Source organism: Zonotrichia leucophrys, chromosome 18, assembly GCF_028769735.1.
Source record: "Zonotrichia leucophrys gambelii isolate GWCS_2022_RI chromosome 18, RI_Zleu_2.0, whole genome shotgun sequence".
NCBI classification, from domain to species: domain Eukaryota; kingdom Metazoa; phylum Chordata; class Aves; order Passeriformes; family Passerellidae; genus Zonotrichia; species Zonotrichia leucophrys.
In genome coordinates this window covers 3009284-3030168 of record NC_088187.1, presented here as the reverse complement: position 1 = coordinate 3030168, position 20885 = coordinate 3009284, and the positions used below count along the sequence as shown (strand labels likewise).

Genomic DNA, 20885 nt, shown 5'->3' with positions numbered 1-20885 from the left:
AGTAGAGGTTTTCTCCCCCTTCTTCACCCACCAGACCAGCAGCATAGTCTCTTTCCATATAGCCTAGCTGGAATTTGAAGTCTGGGCTCCAGGAAGAAATGGTTCCCAGTGTGGCAGGCTCAGCACACTCAGCTCCCATGACCTTCCTAGTGGTAGGTAGTGCCCAGCATTAGTAATCTGTAACAGCAGGTTTCCAGTCTGAGATCTGCCCAGGCTCTGTCCCAGGCTCTGCAGGGTCTCTGGTTATTGTCAGGCCTGTGGCTGCTGTTTGTGGCCATCTCAGCTGCCATGATTGCTGGGAATCTGTTGGTTTACAACAGGGAAAAACCATTGCACAGAGCCCAGAGCATCCACTCGCAGCCCGTTTCCTTTGGTAGAGCACTGCTGCTCTGGATCAGCAGCAAGGCCCTGCAGCTGGGCTGTCATGGACTGGAGGAGCTCTCCTGAAGCACAGGAGCATGGCCAGGTGAGGATCCTGTCCCAGCACAGCCCTGGAGCAGTGCAGCTCCCAGGAATCCTGGGCTCCCAGCCCTTGGGAGCAGCCTCTGTGTGCCTTGGCTCTGCTCCCCTGGGCTGGCTGAAAGCAGAGCAGCAATCAGGTGCCCAGCAGGTGAGTTTGCTCAGCCTTCCTCACCCTGCTCTGGGTCATTAATGGTTTGGGGCAGTGCTCTGTAACTACCAGACTGAGCTGTGGTAATTAGGCAGGCAGTTAATCACTTTGGACAAAGTGCTCCCTAAGTGCATGGCAGGAGGGATTTACCTGGGTTGGGTGAAGTTGTTAAGAGATGATGAGGTGGCTGAGCAGTTCAGTCTAGTCTGAAAAACACTCACTAAAAATGCTTTTGTTTGCTGCCAAGCACCCCTTACCTGCAGAAAGCAGCTCATGTCGTGTGCTGATGCTCCATAGGAAGCACCACTCAGCCACAGGGCTTTCCCCAGAGCCTTGGGAGTTGCTCAGGAGGAGCCAGGTAGGATTTTTGACTTTTCCTCCCTTCCCAGGCACAGGCTGATGGTGCTGCACTGTGCCTTTCCCAGAGCAGTTATTTCAACACAGCTGCTGTTCCCTTTGCTGGCAGTGGAGTTGGTAAGAAATGTTTAAAGTTAAGTCAGTTGGCTTCAATTGACCAAAAATTGAAGCCAACTGACTTAACTTTAAACATTTCTTATTTTGGGCTAGGTTTGCTCTAGTGTTTTATTTATGTTTCTGGACTGGATGAATGTCCTTGGTGTTTATTTTTACTGCAGATCTTTTAAAAACAAAACAAAAAGGAAGCTCTTCTGCAAACAGTTTGTCTGGTACAACATGAGCATTGTTTGCATAGAGCAAACAGCACAGCTTTGACTTTACAGCATGTATGCAAAGGCAGGGAAATGATTCCCACAGCAGAATTCATCCATCTTTCCATGGATTCATCCACAAAAATGTGCTTCCAAGCTGGCTGTCACCACACAGAGGCCATGAGATGTAAAAGCACAGCTGTCAGGTTGTGCTGAAATTGGTTTTTTTAGATTGCAGTTACTAAGAGAGCACATGTGTGCACCTGCATGAAAAGCAGGAGTGCAGAAGTTTGGCTTCTGTAAATTAGATGTGACTTTTGAGTATTTAAACAAGTAGAACATAATTCTAAAATAGTGTGTGGCAACTTCAGGTGGAAAGCAGCCCCACACTGAGACATCACTGGGCTGCAGAACCATCAGCCCCTTGTTCTGTCACTGAAATTCCCCAAAAATTGAGTAAAATAAAGCTCCTTAACACCAATGTAGTGTTAAGAAGAGGCATCATTTATTACAGGATAAGCTCCACCTAACGTGCACATGATTCTCTACAAGTGCATTGCTTATATACAATCACCACATGCATATTTTAAGTGCCCATTACCATAAAACCCTCCCCATGCTCCCAGGTTCAGGGTTTTTTATAGCTTTGTTTTGGCTGTAGCTGCATTCCTAAGCCAGATGTTTTAGGAATTCAATAGGTCCTTGCTGAGAATGCAGCTCCTGCATGCCCCATTTCTTTTTGCTAAAAGTACAAAGGCACAGCAGAAATTGGATTAACCCTTTTGGTATCAATTCTCCCCTTTGAAATATCTCAAATTTCTTAAGGCCATTTGATAAGTTCCAACTCGATTTCTATCTATATAGAAATAGATATATTCCCACAAGATTATGACTGATCATTTTGCAAACACAGCCAATAGCAGTACTGATAATTATTACAACTGCAATTACAGTTATGCTGATTTCCAGTATTCCAGCCAGCCCTCCTGTCAGGGACCATCACACTATTCCTTGAAGAATTTTATTGAACCAATGAGTTTCAGGATAGCTTTGCTACCCTCAGCAACAGCACATTTTGTGGTCTCTGGAGATCATCTGTTACATTTGGGATGTGTACACACAACGTTCTCTATCCAGTTTTAAATATCCACAACCCCCTTTTTCTTTGGCCAGCAATAGATCTAAGGGCATTCTGTTTTGTAATGTCAGATTATCACATTGAATCACCATTGACAGATTTACAGGGATAATTCCCCAAGGAATAGGTTCCCCTGCTGAACTGGGGATAGGGAGGCAGGCTGTAATGCTGGACAAATTGTTCATCTTACCAAACCCTTGGATTCAAGTCATTATTAATTTTTCTTCTTCATTTACTTTCAAACTAAATTCTCTTCAACATTAAATTTTCTTCAGAAAAATTTCATAATAATTTTTAATTATTTTTAAAAATTAAAATTTAAAATAATTTTAAAATTCTTTTATCTCCACCTAAAGATAAAACAATTCCCATAAATATTAGTCTATACATTTTGCTGCTCCTTTACAGATGTCTTCAACATTTTCAGCTGGAAGGGTCTGGTGTTTTCCACGATTCAGTCTGAGTCAGGAGTCTTCTTAATTTGGGAGCAATGTATCCAGGAGTTAATTCCTTTCACTTTCACAGCTGGTCTTGTAGTCAAGAGAACCAGAGAAGGTCCTTTCCACTGCTCCTGAAGGGGCTCAGGTTTCCAGATCTGCATGGGTCTGTGATCCCCAGGCTGCAGTGAGTGAACTGGGGTGTCTAGGGTAAGAGGTTCTGAGAGAATGACAAACCCTTTTTGTTCATTCAAGGGTTTCCCTAATAAAATTCCCTAATAAAATTAAATAATGTTCCCTTTCCCAATTCCAAATTTGTTCCTCAGATCCAGAGAAAGCTGCAGCAGAATATGATCTCCCAAAGATCAGTTCATATAGGCTCACCTTCAGGTTAGTGTGGGGCTGTACTCTAACTCACAGCAAGCCTGGTGGTAACACCTGGGGCCATTTTAAGAAAACCTCCTGACACATTTTTGCCAATCTGCCTCTTTAAAGTTTGAGTCTTTCACTCAACCCTTCTGCTAGACTGCAGTCCCCACGGAGCATGGAAATCCCAACTCATACCCAGCTGCTTACCAAGTTGCTGTAACACTTCAGATATAAAATGGGGTCCCCCATCAGTGACATCCCAATAGGAACTCCTGACCAGGGTATGATCTCTTCGAGGAACACCTTGGTGACTTTCCTGGCCTTGGTGCAGCAGGGGAAAACTTCTGGCCACCTGGAAAAGGTGTCCAATGAATAATACCAGGAGATACCAGTATTGTTGTTGGTGTGGCAGTTCAGGAAAAACAATTTGCCAGTAATCCCTGGGGGTGTTTCCTCTGTTAGTGATCCATGGAGGCAGTCCTTTTGAAATCAAAGAATTCTTTTTAAGATATATCAGGTACTTTTCTGTAACAGACTTGACACCTTTTGTCACAGGGACACTGGTATCAGAGTCCTTGGACCAGTCACCATAGCACTGATTCCCCAGTGGGTTTGCTGGTATTTGTCCTTGACAATTTGCAATGTCACTTGGGGTGAGACTATGATCTGGGTTTTGGGAGTTATCAGCCATCCACCCTCTCTATTCTGGGCTTTTAGGTAAGTTGCTAATTTTAAATCTGCCTGGCTATACTTCTGGGAGTGAAACAGCTTTCTTAGGTATTAATGCCAGGATGCCTTGTTGTGCAACCTCTTGTGCAGATTTATCTGCAAATCTGTTTCCTACAAGAATTTGGGAATCCCCATGCTGGTGTGCCCTGCAGTGTAGTACAGATACTTCTCTGGGCAACTGGGTGGCATCAGGGAAGGACAATATCTCTTGTGTATATTGATCAGAGATCCCTGTGCTGTTAATAGGCCTCTTTCCTTCCATATGGTTCCATGGGCATGAACAACTCTAAAAGCACATTTTGAGTCAGTCCATATGTTTACTCTTCCTCCTGCTGCCAATTCCAGGGCTCTTCACAGCCCTGAGCTCTGCCTGCTGTGCTGAGGTGTCCATGGGCAGTGGTGCAGCTTCTATCACCTTGGCTGGTGTAACTATGGCATAGCCAGCTTTTTATTTTCCATCTTGCACCAAGCCACCTCCTTCTGTAAAGAATTGTGGATCTTCACTTGGTGCATCTTGTAGGTCTGGTCAGCTTACACAAACTTGCTCAACTGTGTGTAGGCAATGGAGGGTCAGTTGCTCTTCTCCTTGCTTTGGGATGTTCATGACTTGGGCTGGATTTACCACTGTGGTTTACTTTCAACTCCACATCTTCTTGCTCCACTAGAACACTCTGATATTTCAGCATATGCCTTGGGGAAAGCCAGTGCCCCCCTTTTTGGCAAACACGGTGGTTATGGTGTGTGAAGCGTGCACTGCTATCTTTTGTCCCAAAGTCAATATCCTGGCCTCTTGGATTGGAGCAGAACAGTGACAGCCACAGCTCGCAGGCATCGGGGCCATCCCTGGCTGACCTTGTCCAGCTGGTTTGAAAAGCACCCCACAGGAAGTGTCCCACCTTCTGAGCCAGAACTCTGAGGATGAGGTGCTGCCATTCCTGCCCAAAAAGCTCAAAGGGCTTTGTTAAGTCTGGAAGTCCTAAGGTGGGTGCAGACATCAGGGCCATCTTCAGGTGACAGAACATATGTTCACCCTCAGGAGCCCAAATCAAAGGTCCTTTGGGGGCCTCCTTTAAAAGCTCAATGATTTGACCAAAAGTCCATAATTTAAAACCCACAATCTTCACCATCCAGCCACAGCCAGGAATGCTGTTAAATCTCAGGCAATTGCAGGTCGGGGTACTCAGCAGATGGCCTCTTTTCTGTCCATTCCCAATTTCCACTGTCCTGGTATTATTTCAAGCCCTAGGTAGGTAACTTCCTGCCTCATGATTTGAGCTTTTTCCCAAAATACTTTGTAACCTCCTTGGCCTAGGAAATTTAGAAGACTGATAGTCAATTCCATGCACTTTTCATTAGTAAGATATCACCAACATACTGCAGGACCCTTCAGGGTTCTCCTTTTTCCAGGTGTCTAATTCTTTTGCCCATTGGCTGCCAAAAATCATTGGATTATTTCTAAATCTTTGTGGTGACACAATCCAGGTAAGTTGAGTCTTCCCACCAGTTTGAAGATTTTCCCATTCAAAGGCAAAAATGACCTGGCTTTGCTTACCAAGAGGTGTGCAAAAGAAGGCATCCTTCAAACCTATTACTGTAAACCATTGGTGATATTTTGTAAGGGATGTTGATAGGGTAAAGGGACTGGCTAGAACAGGGTGGATATCCTGGAATATTTGATTTATTGCTCATAGGTCCTGTACCAACCTGTGTATTCATGCCTGACTTTTTTAACTGGCAAAATCAGAGTGCTCTGACATTCTATCAATAATCCAAATTCCCTTAAATTTTCTGTTAGTCTCTCAATTCCCCTCTGGATACTGACTTTAAAGGTTATTGTTTCTGCTTTACTGGTTTTCACCCAGGTTTCAGGGTAACACTTACAGGCTGAGCTTGTTGGGAATGGCCTGGAGTTCTACTGGTCCAAGTTAAGAGTTTACTGCATTTTCTGTTCTTTCTGGTATTCCTCCAGAATTGTCTGGTTCCAGTGTTCCTTGCAACACAAAAGTCCTTGCCTCGATGGCTTTAGTCTTGGGCACCAATAATTGTATTTCTCCATGTTTAAACAAAATCTGCCTCCAATTTACTTAGCAGGTCTCTTCCTAACAGAGGAACTGGACATTCAGGCATATATAAAAATTGGTGTGTTATCCACCATTTGCCAAATTTAAATTTAACAGGGTTAAAGAATGTTTGTTTTTCATTTTTCCCTGTTGCACCGACAACATTTACAGTTTCTTGGTTTAATTTTCCCTGATTTCCCTTACAAATAAGTATTTATAATGTCATAAACTATATAATGTAATGTAATGTCATATAATATAATGTAATATAATATAATGTAATGTAATATAATGTAATATAATGTAATGTAATGTAATGTAATATAATATAATGTAATGTAATATAATGTAATGTAATGTAATGTAATCTAATGTAATATAATGTAATATAATATAATATAATATAATGTAATGTAATGTAATGTAATATAATATAATATAATATAATATAATATAATATAATATAATATAATATAATATAATATAATATAATATAATATAATATAATATAATATAATATAATATAATATAATATAATATAATATAATATAATATAAGAAAGTCAGTATATATATAAGTCAATATATATAGTTTAAGTATAAATGAACTCTTAGAAAGTCAGTTTTCTCTTTCCCCCAGCTCTGTTGTAACCAGGGGCTCAGCTGGGCTCTCCCTCGCGGTTCCCGTCATTCCTGATGGAGGCTCAGCTGGGGCAGCTTGTGCCGTTTCAGGTTTTTGGGGCATTCCCGTTTCCAGTGCCCCAGTGCCCGGCAATACGCGCACTGGTTCGGCTGCAGCGCCCCGCGGGCAGAGCCGCGCTCCGTCCTGCGCTTGAACAGCGCCCTCTGCAGGGCCACGCTCAGCATTGCATCCCTACATCTTTCTCTTTTTTTCCTTTCCACCCCCCGTTTCTTTTCTCTCCCCTCCCTTTCCATTTCCCATTTCTTTTTTCTCTCCTCCCACTCACTTTTGCGTCTCTTTTCTTTCTGCTCCTTCTCCTTTTCTCTCTCCCGGATCTTGGTTTCTTCCTCTTCTCCCCTGTTATTAAAAGCTATCCAGGCCACTTGTAATAGTTCTCCCAGGTCACGAGACTCTGCTCCCTCCAGCTTTTGTAACTTCTTTCTAATATCCGGTGCTGAGTTCCCTATGAAAATGGAAGTCAGCTGTACAGCTTCCTCTGGTTTTTCTGGATCAATATTGGTGTATCTCCTGGCAGTTGCCTTTAGGCGTTCCACAAATGCAGTTGGAGTCTCATGTGGTTCTTGTTTCACCTCATAAAGTTTAGACCAATTGATTGCCTTTGGCATTGCATGTCTAAAGCCAAATAATATCCATTGTTGATATTGTCCCAGAAAAACCCTCCCCTCCTTTGTGTAAGGGTTCCAGTGGGGGTCCTGGGAGGGAAAATGCTCCTCCACAGTTCCTGGTAATGCACCTGCTGCACCTATCCTGTCCACTTCTTTCCTAGCAGTCCTGAGTACCATCTCTCTTTCTGTGGAGTCTAATAGAGTATCTAATAGAACTTGTATAACCCCCCAATCTGGGTTCTGGGTCTTGAGAATGGTTTCAAATACTCTGGATACTCTCTCTGGATCTTCTCTGTAGGGCCCTGCCAGTCTCATCCATGCCTCGAGATCGACTGGGGAGAAAGGCACCTTCACCACTACCAGGCTGTGAGACCCCAGCCCTGTCCAGAGCTGAGCTATGGCCTCCTGCTTATCCCCCTCCTGCTTTCTCACCTCCTGCTTCCCTTCTTCCTGCTTTCTCACCCCCTGCTTCCCTTCTTCCTGCTTTCTCATGCCCTGCTCCTGTCCCTCCTGGTTTCTCACCTCCTGCTCCCCTCCCTCCTGCTTTCTCACCCCCTGCTCCCCTTTGTCCTCCTTTCTCACTCCCTGCTCCCCTACCTGCAGCTTTCTCACCCCCTGCTCCCCTCCATCCTGCTTTCTCACCCCCTGCTCCCCTCCATCCTTTCTCACCTCCTGCTCCTCTCCCTCCTGCTTTCTCACTCCCTGCTCCCCTTCATCCTGCTTTCTCACCCTCTGCTCCCCTACCTCCTTTTTTCTCCCTCCCTGCTCCCCTCCCTTCTGCTTTCTCACCCCTTGCTCCTTTACCTCCTGCTTTCTCCCCCCCTGCTCCCCTCCCTCCTGCTTTCTCACCCCTTGCTCCCCTACCTCTTGTGTTCTCACCTCCTGCTCACCCTGGGTTCTCCCCACCACTGGACTTGAAATGAACTCTTGCCTCTCCCCTGACTGCTCCTCCCCTCCTTGTTCTTCCCCCTTATCAGGCACACCCCAATTCTCTATGCCCCTGCCTCCTGCATCTGGTGCCTCTATCATTTCTACATCATCCTCCTCCCATCGGCAGTGCCATTTCAAACAGTGGTGCCCAATACTACAAGAGGAGCAATATTGCTCCGATCTCCTGTCCTTTTCCCCTTCCTTTCCAAAAACTAGCATGAGAGGGTTTGACAGGCTGGGCAGGCACCCCCTTTGCAATTCCAGATGGTCTCTTAAAGTAAAGAACAGATCTACATAAGGCATCTCACTCCACTTCTCCTCTCTTCTACAAAACAGCCTCAGCTGTAACATGGTGTGATAATCTAAGGTGCCGTTCTCCGGCCACTTGGCCTCATTGTCCAGTTTATACAGCGGCCACCAGTGGTTACAGTATTGGATTAGTTTGGATTTCAGTAGCGAGCCTCCCCCTATCTTTTCCCAGCGGTTCAATACACACTTCAATGGAGAATTCGGGATCTCATTTCCCACTCTAGGTTTAGAACAGACCGCCCCCATACTCAATGATACAAGTATATAACAGCGGCTGGAAAGCGAATACAGCGATTACCTGGGTGCGGGGAGTCCCCGTTCGGTTCTGGGCTGCAGCGGGCGATGCTGCCCGGGCGGCTGGCACTGGAGCCCCCGCCGGGCCGGGGCAGGGCTGCTGTGCTGCGAGTCTGTTGGGTTCCTTCTCTTCTCCTCCTCCTCCCCGAGCCAAGATCCCGGCGGGGGAACGGCTGAGCTGCAGCTGGGGGTGCCCCTGCCCGCCCGGGAATCCGGGGTGCACTGGCACGAGAGGGCGCTTGGCGTCCACAAATGCGATTTCAGCGGCGCGCCAGAAAATAAATCAATAATCGATAGCACACCCCGAATGCTTCGAAACGCCAACAGTCAGTTAAGTTTCAACACTCTTCCTTAACAAGCTTTATATCACGGACGTCCCAGTGTTGATTTTACAGGCCGGCAAACTGAAATCAACACACGCACACACACACATACACACACGCTGCCAGAGACCAAAAAGAATTCAGAGGATCGAAGCAAACTCCACCACAAAAGCAAGTACAGCAATGCTTTGGCTCCGGTGTTACGAGCCTGGCTTTTTTTTTCTCCTCGGCCAGCTACACCAGTGCTTTAAGTTTCCTGCTCCAGGGGACCCCCTCGGAGGGAACTGGAACCCCCTAGTCCTGAGGGACTGGAAGCCCCAGTAGCCCTGGGGACTCGAAACCCTGGATGTGCTTTCCCAGGCACTTGACCCCTGTTGGTGCCTCAAACCCCTCACCAGTAACTCTGTGAGGGGATTCGTACCCCTCGTCAATAACCCCAAGATAAACAATTTAAACGATGCCTTTACTCACCCCAGGGATCTTGCCTCGAGCCCCTGACGCTCTGAGGCCGAGGCTCTCCCCGAGAACCCCTCGGTGCCGGCGGGAGATCTGTCGAGGCTCAGAGGTGAGCTCCTGCCTGGGTGGCCAATAACTGTCACCAAAATTCACCAAAAAGTGGGTAAAATAAAACCCCTTAACACCCAAGTTGTGTTAAGAAGTTATCAGAGGCCTGGTGCACGGGGGATAAGCTCCACCTGGCGTGCACACCATTCACTGCTTATATACAGTCACTGCGTGGGTATTATAATTGTTCATTACCATAAAACCTTCCCCATGTTCCCAGGTTCAGTTTTTTTCTATAATCTTGTTTTGGCTATAGCTGCATTCCTAAGGCAGATGTCTTCCCCTTATCTTCCTTCTGTCCTTGATGAGGAAGCAGCTCCTGCATGCCCTGTTTCTTTGCTAAAAGTACACAGACACAGCAGAAATTGGATTAACGCTTTTGGTACCAGTTCCATGACAGGACTGAGAGCACATCTCTGCATCTGCCAAGGATTTGGGCTGGAAAAGATAAAAGAAAGAGTGCAGGACATGAGGAAGGGAGAAAGACTCTGTGGAAAAAGGGACCAGCAAGGCTGTCCTGCATTACCAGCCAGAAAGACTTTGCCAAACAATGAACACCAAGGTTTCTGAACAAATGACAAGTATTTATTTTGTACTGAAGAAAAAGAAATTAGGATGGCAACACCACACCAAGAGTCAGAGACAATCCCCCAAACATTTGAACAGCAAAAACATTTCCAAGGCAATAAAGCAATTACATCTGGAATGATGATGGAAAGCCAGTGTTTTAGCTGTTCCCTGTTTCCAGTCATATGCAGCAAGTGTTTTATCCTAAGTGGATCTGCTTTATGCTAACTGGATCCTCTGGCCTCCTGGTCACAGCTAAGGCACAAACTAAGACACCTGAGAGTGCTCTTCAGCTTGTGAAAGAGCAGGATATCAGCTGTGTTAAAGAGCTCAGACTAAACAGCTTGTCCAGTGCTGAGAAGCCTGGCTGATAACAGCAGCAAAGGGCTGAGCAGAGAATTGTCCCCCTTCCCTGGTGCAGCAACTGCCACCAACAGAGCTGGGGATAGAAATCACTGTGTGTCACCTTAGCTTACTAGTGGAAAGACAAACCTCAGAGAAATGCTCTCTTCTCTATATTTCAGTGGTTTATACTGATAAATTACCCCCACCTTTTGCACATGACCTCTTCAAAACAGCTCTCCTGGCTGTAACACAAACTTTCCCCCAGCAACAGACTGAAAGTCTCTAAATGCCAAGAACATCCCCTTGCAGGCTCCTCAGGAGAAGCAGGACCCTGGGTTCCAGCCAGGCCCCTGCTAAGTGCCCCAGACCACATCTGCAGGGCTGCCTGGAGGTGCAAGAGCTTGGGGAGAGCTGTGTCCTCTCATCTGCAGTCTCTCCGCAGCACAGGTCGCTGCTCAGGGCTCCCAGAGTTTCTGCAGAGGAAGTACTGGTGGCTGAGGGCTGCTTTGGCCGAGATGCGCTTGCTGGGATCATACAGGAGCAACTGCTGCCAAGAGAAAAACCCAGCAGATTTAGGATTTTAAAAACTGGGTGAGTGATTGCACCTGCACACAGCTGGGCCCAGTTGCTGATGTTGGTCCTGCCTTTTTCCTTCTCTGGGCTCCAGGAGTCACCCACAACTGAAGTTACTCTGGGGATTGTGTAAGAAGAGTTCCTTGACTCCCAGTGCAGTGGTTCCTAGAGGAACATGCAATGACAGACCTTCTTTAGAGTAAGACTGAGCCCTGTTCCATGATTTGGTGCTGCTGCAATGTCAGAGGTGAGCATTCAACCCAGATCAGCTGCACTTCCAGATAATTAAATCTCAAATATCCCTATTGCTTACCCAGTTTGAAAACATCCTGTCTATCCCCAGGCCCTGTTCTGAGCCCTCACTCACCGTCAGTAAATCTCTCCCATCTCGATCTAAGTTTGGAACGATGTCCTTCATCTCCTTCCTTGGCCAGCGGGGGAAGCTGCCCTTGTAGTCAGGGAGCTGGGTGACACCAGGCCAGGTCACCTCGGTGGGAGTGCCCAGGGTGCGGAAGATCTGGAAGAGCTGATCGATCTCAGAGTCCCCTGGAAACAGGGCCTTCCTGGTCATCTGGGGGAAGAAAAGAAAAGGCCAGTTCCCATCTTTCCATCAGTTGTGTGCCCTATTTCCTGCTGCAAGCAGCCTCTGTCCCAGCAGGTGCAAACACTGTGCACAGACCAGGGCAGTTGCAATGAAGTGGCTGGGAACATCACAGGTGCCTGACTGCTTGCTCCCACTCTTGGCCAGCTCCCTCCTCCCTGCTCTGCAGCTCAGGGACTTTGGGAAAGAGGAAAAGTGCTATTGTACTGCAGGGCTAACCACAGCTCTTCCAAGGGGAGTATGGATCCCTAGGAGATCCATTCTGTCATGCCACGAGAGTGCTTGTTCTCTGCAGCCCACCATGGGGACATCTGGAAGAGTTATCTCCTCCCAGAGTCAAAATGCTGCAGCAGTAAGGCTGAAGTTACCCCTTTTGCAAGGAGAGGCATCATGTTCCAGTGTACTTGGAACTTCTGCCAGGCCCCCAGGGTGGTAGATTTCCTTCTGAGATAAGGACCAGCTAACCCTTAGGGTGGACTTTCCACGAAGCAAACCCAGGACAGGGTGGGAACACAGTATCCCAGATGTTCTGTATCTCATCCTTCCTTCCCACTGCAGCTGCCTCCTCTGGCTCATGAAAGAGATTATTTAAACCCATCCTACCATTTCTGCAAAGATGCAGCCAATGCTCCAGATATCCACAGGGGTCGAGTAGTATCTGCATCCCAGCAGTATCTCAGGGGCTCGGTACCACAGAGTCACCACCTGGAAAGGAACCCACAAACAAACTGTGTCTGCTTTCCCTGGATGAAACCAGAGGGGTGGGACCCTCCTTTCTCAGCTGTAATGCAGTGACTGTACAAATCAGAGCATGCTAAGGCCTTGCTGAATTTACAGACACTTTAGTGCCTGCAAGGTTGGGATTAACAGAACATTCTTCAATTACACACCCTGGAACAAATTAAGTGTACCCTGTGGAGAGAAGGTGGGAGCCCAGCTGGCAGCCTGGCTCCAGCAGACAGTCAGCACCTTGTGGGGACATGGAGGTCCCTTAGCTGCAGGTGAGGTTAAGAGCACATTCCATGGCTATGCCTCTGTTATAGATGAGCAACTTCTGCTGCTGCTGCTCCTGTTCACCCACTGTGGATTTGTACCCCACTCAGGGAGCCTCAACACTACCTCATGAGTGTACGTGCGTAGGGGGACCCCGAAAGCTCTTGCCAGTCCAAAATCAGCCAGCTTGATTGCTCCTGCTTCGTTAATGAGCAAGTTCTGTGGCTTCAAATCCCTGTGGATGACCCTGTGCGAGTGGCAGAAGCTCACCCCCTGCAGCAGCTGGAAAAGGTAGTTCTGAGGAGAGAAGAGATTTCAGATAAGGCCATGATGAAAACACTTTGAACTCTGGATTGTGTGAACCAATGCATTTTGGATCTGTTATAGATCTGAATGAGAAGAAAGCCCTTGTTACAGTGCAACATCAGGTTCCCATAAACCACTCAGCAATACACACAAACTGCTGCCACACCACGTGGGGACAGAGAGACTCTGGTCCAGGCACTGTTTTTCTCTTCCACCCACCCATTACTCTCTACAAAGGCAATTAGCAACAGATCCCTCCTTTGTTCTGCAGCAGGATAGGCTGGAGAGCCTGGAAACTGCTGGGAAATAAACATTTCTGAACAATAGTGCCATGAGGGTTTCCCAGCTGAAGTGTTTGAGATCTGGGAGGCTGAGGAATCATTTCCAGGCACAGTCTAAGCAGCTCTGAGGTGGCTCTGCCCAGCAGAAGACAGCAGGCACATGCTGTCTGCCCTGCCTGTTGGCATTCCTTCCACGCTGTACCTTGACCAAGCTTAAAGGAAGCTCTCCAGCTTGGCATGAGTCCATGTACTTCTTCAGGTCCTGATTCAGATATTCAAACACCATATAGAGCTTCTTCTGGCTGTGTATGACATCCAGGAGCCTGTAAAAGAAGTACAGGCTCTCCCTTCAATATCTGCTCCAAACCTCTGCAAATACCCAAACATCCCTCCTCCCACGCATGCCTCTGCTCTGCTGGTCCTTTGAAGAAGAGAGGGGCAGTTGAAGGGCAGAATCTTGTATGGGGCAGCAGCAGTGTGCTGGTGAAGTGGCAGACCCATGAGGTATTGCTGAAAGCCAGGGAAGTTTAAGGGATTCCTGCATTTTCCTGTGCATTTTGGTCCTGCTATACAATTGGGCAATGACAGAAAAACCCTCTTGCTGCCTGCTTCCAGAGCAGGAGCTCAAGGATGAGCTTGTGGAGAGGGTGCATCCAGGTCTTACCTGACTATGTTTGGGTGCTTCAGCTCCTTCAGCAGTGAGATTTCTCGGATGGCAGTGCTGGGGACGCCCTCTGACTCCCTGTGGCAGAGACAGGCTGTACTGCACCCCATAACCCAGGGGGATCCCACAGACCAATGGGGCTCTGTGTCCCTTCCTTCTTCCACTGTACCCCAAGGGAGCATTTGAGTTTGGGGTGCAGCAGTGACTGGGGTGGGCTGGGGTGAGGCAGAGGAAATGGAGCTGTGGGCAAGGAGAGGGAGGGGATGACCTAGACATGCAAGCCTTGGGCCCGAGCTTCTTTGGAAGCATCTAAGGGTGCATTTAGAGAAGCAAAAATGTATTAATTACCTAGGTCTTTCTTTTTGGAGGTGGGGGGAAAATGAAAGCTCTTTGCCCCTCAGGCAGCCGCCTCTCCCATGATGAGGGGCCACTGTGGGGGGCATATTGGCTCCCAGTCCAGGCAGACCTCCCTCACTGTGCATACAGCTCAGGGATGACCCAGGGGAACAGAAATAAGCTCTTACCTGCTCAGTCCCACCCTGGAGGGCCAAGGCTGACCCTGCCTGACCCCCACAGCACAGCCCTGAGGGAGATATTACCTCACAACATGGCAGCTGCTTCCCCCTGTCCTGTGCCGTGGACCCGTGGCCAAGTGGTGCCAGGTCAGGCCCTAAACACTCATACTCAAAGATTTTGAGCTGCTATCCCAGCAAAGGGTTAAATCAGGCCTTTTTTAGATCACCTAAAAGTTGGGGTCTTCCCTGTGGACCCACAGAGCTTCAATGCCCATGAGACACAGAGCCCCCAAGCCCTCCAGACAACACTCCCTTTGGCTCTGCCTTTGCTGGTGCCACAGTACACAAGATTATTTTAATCCTAGAGACACCATTTTCCCCCTCATGTGAGTCCTTTCTGTGCTTCCCACGCCATACTGGGCACAGGCCTGGCACCATGGCAGGCCCAGGGCTTTGCCCCACTCACTCATCCAGGCGGATCTTCTTGAGGGCCACCAGCTGCCCCGTGCGCTTGTTGCGAGCCTTGTACACCACGCCATAGGTGCCCTCGCCAATCTTCTCCACCTTCTGGAACGATGCCTGGATGGCCTCCATGGCGCTGCCTCGGCCTGGTGACGGCACTGGGGGTGGCCGGCACCGCGCTCTGAGGGGAGGGAAAAAAGCGGGAAACAAAAAGGGGAATGTGGGGAAGGCGTTTGAGCCCTCCGGGTGTTCCCTGAGGTGCTGCCGGGGTCTGGCTCCCACCTTGGTGCTCCCTCAGCCTTGAGGAGCCCTCAGGGACCTGCCTGGGGCAGCTGTGGGTGGACAGGGCGGCCTGGTGGGCTCTGAGCAGCTTCAGGTGGACAGAGCCACACAGGAGCTGCCCAGGGCTGCTTGTTCTGCTGCCCACGTTGTGCAGTGTGCTGGCTACAGCCAAAAATTGAGGAAAATTGATGGAAAGATGTACTTTGGGGCCTCAGGAAAAGCAGCATGAAGTGCACAGGGCCAGGGGAAGCTCTCCTGCTCCATCTGCACAGTGCTGGGCATCGGTGGAGTAATTGGGTTCATAATTATGGCTTGCTGGGACATGCTGAGGGCAAACATCCAGCAGAAATGTCTTTTTTATTGTTTGGTTGGTTTGGGGAGGTGAAAGGGAGGTTTTGGTGTAGTTTTTTTTTTGGATTGGGGTTTTTTGGTGGTTTTTGGTTGTGTTTGGTTGTGGGGTTTTTTTGTTTGGTTTGTTTTTTAGTTTTTTGTTGTGGTTTTTTTGTGGGGATTTTTTTAAGGTTTTGGGGTTTTTTATGTTGTGTGTGGAGATGTTTTTTGGGGTTTTTTTGTCCTTTTTTCCCCTTTTTATTTTGTCTTGCACAATTGTCCCTTGAACCTCTCCAACATGGGTTGTGCTGCTCAGTCAGCCTTTTGGAAGATGTCCTTGAGCGGGAATTAATCATTGACTTGATAGCTGGCAGAAGATGAGATTAAAATAATCTTATGCATTGTGGCACCAGGCAAGGCAGAGGCAAAGGGAATTTCATCTGGAGGACCTGGGGGCTCCATAGCTCTGGGTGGGCATGGACATTGCAGCTGTGTGGGTCCACAGGGAAGACTCCAATTTTTAGGTGACCTAAAAAAGGGCTGATTTAACCCATTGCTGAGCCAGCGGCTCAAAATCTTTGAGTGCAAACACAAAAGGCTGGAGATGACTGCATTCCACTGCAAACCACAGGCACAGCTCACTCCAAATTTGGGGATTTGCACAGTACAGGAGAGTCTTCTCTCCCTTGCACAAACATTTGATTCTCATGTGACATTAGCAATGTTCTGTCCTTCTGTCAATGGTTTAATACAGCTGTGTGGGCCTGGCACTGTGTTCTTACACCAGAGTGGCTCTGATGCAATTTTGTCTCCTTTTCTTGCAATTTTTTTAAAGCCAGCCACTTCCATACACATCATGTACTTAGGAGGAGGAAAACTGAATTTTCTTACATCATCTACAGGGTTTCTGCCTATAGGGCCTAACACACCTGACTTGGCAAGAAAGAGGGATTTAATCAATAAATAACAGGCTGCCTTCTTTTTTCATCTTTATTTAGGAAAATTGAAATCAAAATCTTTAGATACTTCAAAAATAGTGATTTAAGGTCTCTTAAACTTAGTTGTGTCAAGGAAGAAAGTCAAGTACTCAGGCTACTGCAAATATTTATTTTAGAATTAAAATTAATCCTCCCCTTAGATACAAGCTCTTCCTACCTGAAGAGGCAAGTGCTACTGAAAATAGTGACTCTTTGTTCTTCTTGTTTCTTTGGTCAGTCCAGATGGGTGAGTGTTTTGCAAGGAATGCTCCTGTGTGGCAGCTGAGTCAGGGTACCCCAACACAGGCACTCACGGGCCTGCAGCCAGGCAGGGCTAATGAACTTTGTGCTAATGCCCTTTCCCCCATCTGTCAAAGGTGAGCTGCTGAACTCCAGATTCAGAGCTTCTGACTCCTTCATGTCGTGCATTATGAAAGAAGCAGTGTAAACCAAGTGTTCCCTTTCCTTAACCACCCTTTCAAGCAAACAACAAACCTGCTTCCCAGAGCTATTTTCAGTCATGACACCTGGGGCAGGAATGGACAGCCCACAGTCACACACATTGACTCAGTCTTCAAGTGTTTCCCTGCTCAGTGACTTTGCTGTTTGCCACAGCAAACACACTTCCTAATTGGCTTTTAACATATTTGTTGCAAATGGCAGTGCAAGGACCAGCGTGTGGCTGGTCTCAGAGCTGCTGTCAGGATGTGCTGCTTTCCCTCTGCTCCTGCCTCTCTTTGAAGTATTTCCTCTGCTCCTGTATGGCTTGTTCCAGCAGGGCCACGTTCATCCCTTCCACGCAGCTCAATATTCGTGCTTTTACCACAGGACTGGAAGTTTCTAGAGAAAGGAAAACACAGCAGTTTGGAGACAGAGAGTTCCCTCAGGCAACATTATGACTCAAGCTGGGCAAATAATCATAGCCTGAGAACTTCAGGAGACCAGTCTGGCTGCATGCTGCCACTGATGTGAGCAGCAGGAGCAGCTTAATTCAGTGATGTGCTTTCCCTCTGCCCTGATGGCTACAAAATGCTGCTGACTGACACTGCACTCGCCTTGCACCAGGGAACAGTGCCAGTGCCACAAGTGGGTCCATCGCTGGGCATTCAAGGACCCCCATCTGTCTGCCATCTGTCTGCTTTGTGGCTGGATGCATTTTGGTTTTCCCTGGCTGAAAAGCAGCAGTGATGGGTCTGAGGTCATTTCTGAACATCCCTGTGCAGACAAGAGGGCTTAGAAGAGGCTCAAAGCTGGCTACTACCAACAGTTCATTGGTGGCATTCAAGTGGCAACATGGAGCTGCACAGAAGGGGCCAGATCTTGGTGACAGAGCCTTGGGGACACAGTCACCATCTCAGTCTGCTTCCCCCTCCACCCCTGCAAAACAGGGCCAACTCTCTCCTAGGCTAGGATGACCAAAAGAACAATTTTCAAAAGGAATTTTGCAGAAATGGCTTAGCAGGTCACTCTCCAGAGGCCACGTGAAATGTGGCTTTCCACATGCCACTGAGGACTTTTATGGCATGAATGTGAATGCTTTTTATCAAGTGTGGCCAAGATAACAAAGAATTTGCTTCATCATCCCATGGCTCAGCTCAGATCAGCTCTCCACACAAAGCACCAAGCAGCTGGAACACAGGGCACCCCAGGAAAGGACAACAGGGTGCCCTGCATGACACAGTCTGCCTGCATTCCTCACATGTCTGAGGGCAGGGATAATATATTATTAGAGCCTTTCAAGGATGGCAAAGACCAATCCAGTCACTTGCAAAGAGGTATTGCTGCAATCTGCCACGTTTGGGATGAAGACAGTCGGTTTGGTGGCTGGCAGTGATGCCAGAAGGCTTTTCAGCATAGGTTTCACAAGCCCAGCAATGTGGCTGAAATGCTTCCTGTTTCTAAAACAATCAGTGCCAGAGGACCAGATTTTCACCAAGGTAAGGGTGGCTCTTCTCATGGTCAGCTGGGACAGACAGGCTGCTCCTCCCTTGAATCACATGTGTGATGGAGGAGCTGCATGAGAGGAGCCTTGGTCCAGGCTGCCCTCAGTGACTCAGGGAGCCCCAAAAGAGCTGATGTACCATGAAGAGCAGCAAAGAGCACCAGTTCCCAGAGCATTTACCTTCCCTGTGTTCAGCCTCTCCCAGGACCATGTAGGAAGATCCCACTTGGGCTTGGAATGGCTCCACAAACTCGGTGTCAACACAGACCTGGTACTGAGCTGAGTTGTGCTGCGTGGTGAGAATGGCTTCAGACCGGGCCAGGTCATAGCAGCATAACCTGGGAATGATCAATTTGGGAAGCTCAGCTGTGCAGAAATCCAATTACAACCAAAAAGGGGGTGCTCAGTCAGTGAAGGAAAGGCCTGGCCTGCAAGGAGAGCAGGGTACCCTTCTCACCTGCCAAATGTCCTCAGTGTCTGCCCCTCGGGGACTGAGCTGTTGATCTCCCACGGGAAGTAATAAACACCAGCACTTGGCAGCATCTCACACCACGGCTGACCTGCAGCAAAGCAAAGGCTCTGACTCCATGCTTCTCCAGTACCAAACTGTGCTACTGCCCTTCAATTCCTTCCTTGCCCAGGTTCCACCATCCAGGGAGCTGCAAGAGCCTCACAGCTTCCCTGCTGAGTCCTAATGCAGCTCACTGCACGAGCCAAGCCCAGGGCATCCTGGCACAAAGAGGAGCTGCACAGTCCCACACAACCCAGCATGAACTACAGGCAGCTCACCAGGTCCTCTGGGTCTCCCTCAGGCTATGGATGAGTTGAGAAAGGTTTAGGAAGTGGGGAGAATGGTGACTGAGCAGTTCAGAGAGTGTGGCATAGCCTCAGCTGCTGGGGTGACAGAGCACTATGCAGCAAGACTTCAGGAATGATCCCAAGCCTGTTCCCTTACTGCAACATAAAAAAGTGCTGGCAGTGTCAGATCCTGCAGCTGGAGAACAATAAACTGGATCCAAGCCAGCCGAGTTTCATCAGAAGTCTGGCAGGGTTTAGCAGACAGCAAGGAGTGAGGATTAATGCAAAGGAGAGGCTCAGGTGGGACCTCCTGGGAGTGCCTGCGGTGGAGCAGGGCTGGCACAGGCAAGTCACAGCCACAGCACAGAGCACACAGAAAGGCAGGAATGCAAAGCAGCTTCAGCAAAGTTCAAACGCTGCCCAGTCAATGCCATAGCCCAGCTCCTGGCTGTGCCCTGAAGTGGTTTTATTTTGGCATAATTTTCCTTCTGATCTCCCTTGCAGGCTGCCTGTGTTTGGAATGTTTCCATGTCTCATTTACTGCTTTTCTCTCTCTTTTTTTTTTCTTTTTTCCTCTCTGTGGGGCACCCCAAGAGCTGCACAACAGCCCAGGCAGGGACTCCTGCCACTCACACAAGTGGGTCCATCGCTGGGCATTCAAGGACCCCCAACACTGACTACTCAGCAGAGGGGACACTGAGTGACACACGTGCTGTGGCTTTAATGCCTGGTGTCCTCCCCCACCCCATGCATTGCTCACAGGGTTGCAACCTTGCAAAATGCCCCACGGAGGACTCTGTGGGAGGCTGGGGAAACCAGGGCGATCCCGGCTTACCCCATCCCTGCACACGCCTCCCTGTGCGGCCCCACAGTGCCATGCCAGGCTGCGGACACTCAGAAAACCCCTCCGGCAGGGTCCCAACCCACCTGCCGGCCCTCTGCGGCTCCGTCCATCCCCGCCACACCTAACATTCAAACAGCAGCGGCAATTCTGCACCTCCAGAAGGGCAAAGGCTGTCCTGTACCGCTCGGGTTTTGCTCCCGTATCCCACTGTGCAGCAAGGTGGATCAGCCAGGGATGCAAGGTACTCAGTGTGCATTTAATGCACTTTTCAACGTACGGAGTCACTTGGGTTGTAAAAGCCATACCTCAATCACCACATACCCTGTGCCCACCCAATGTGCTACCCAATGCATGCGGCAGCTCCACTGCAGGACCCTGCAGAGAGATTTAAGGCAGGCCCAGCCCCAAGCGCAGCCCCTTACACACAGATCCACAGACTACCCAACACCGTACCTAACGCGTGCACAAACGCAGCCCGCTAACGGCACTTAATGAGCTGTTTATTTAATCAGCCACTCCATGCCGATGCCGGGCGCTCTCCCAGCGCTGCTCCATGCACACACAGCGCGATTCGAGGCACCGCTCCCCGCACACCGAACGCGCGCTCACTGCTCCGCCATGGCCGCCGCGGGAAGGGCGGGCACGGCAGCGGCCCGCCCGCTCGGGA

General features: G+C 48.7%; 2 protein-coding genes across 2 annotated transcripts; both read right to left on the bottom strand.

The window, feature by feature from the left end:
- Positions 1-10306: 10306 nt before the first annotated feature.
- Positions 10307-17054, bottom strand: CDK3 (cyclin dependent kinase 3). Its single transcript, XM_064728886.1, has 9 exons — positions 16949-17054; positions 15369-15489; positions 15050-15226; positions 14069-14146; positions 13607-13727; positions 12944-13114; positions 12428-12529; positions 11591-11794; positions 10307-11197 (listed from the first exon to the last, which is right to left on the bottom strand). Exons 1-9 carry the CDS (start codon positions 17052-17054, stop codon positions 11072-11074), a joined length of 1206 nt encoding a protein of 401 aa, XP_064584956.1. The 3' UTR covers positions 10307-11071.
- TEN1 (TEN1 subunit of CST complex) lies at positions 16634-20810 on the bottom strand. The gene is made up of 4 exons (XM_064728404.1): positions 20672-20810; positions 19034-19136; positions 18757-18914; positions 16634-17474 (listed from the first exon to the last, which is right to left on the bottom strand). The coding sequence occupies exons 2-4, from the start codon at positions 19117-19119 to the stop codon at positions 17335-17337; spliced, it is 384 nt and encodes a 127-aa protein (XP_064584474.1). The 5' UTR covers positions 19120-19136; positions 20672-20810; the 3' UTR covers positions 16634-17334.
- Positions 20811-20885: the final 75 nt, after the last annotated feature.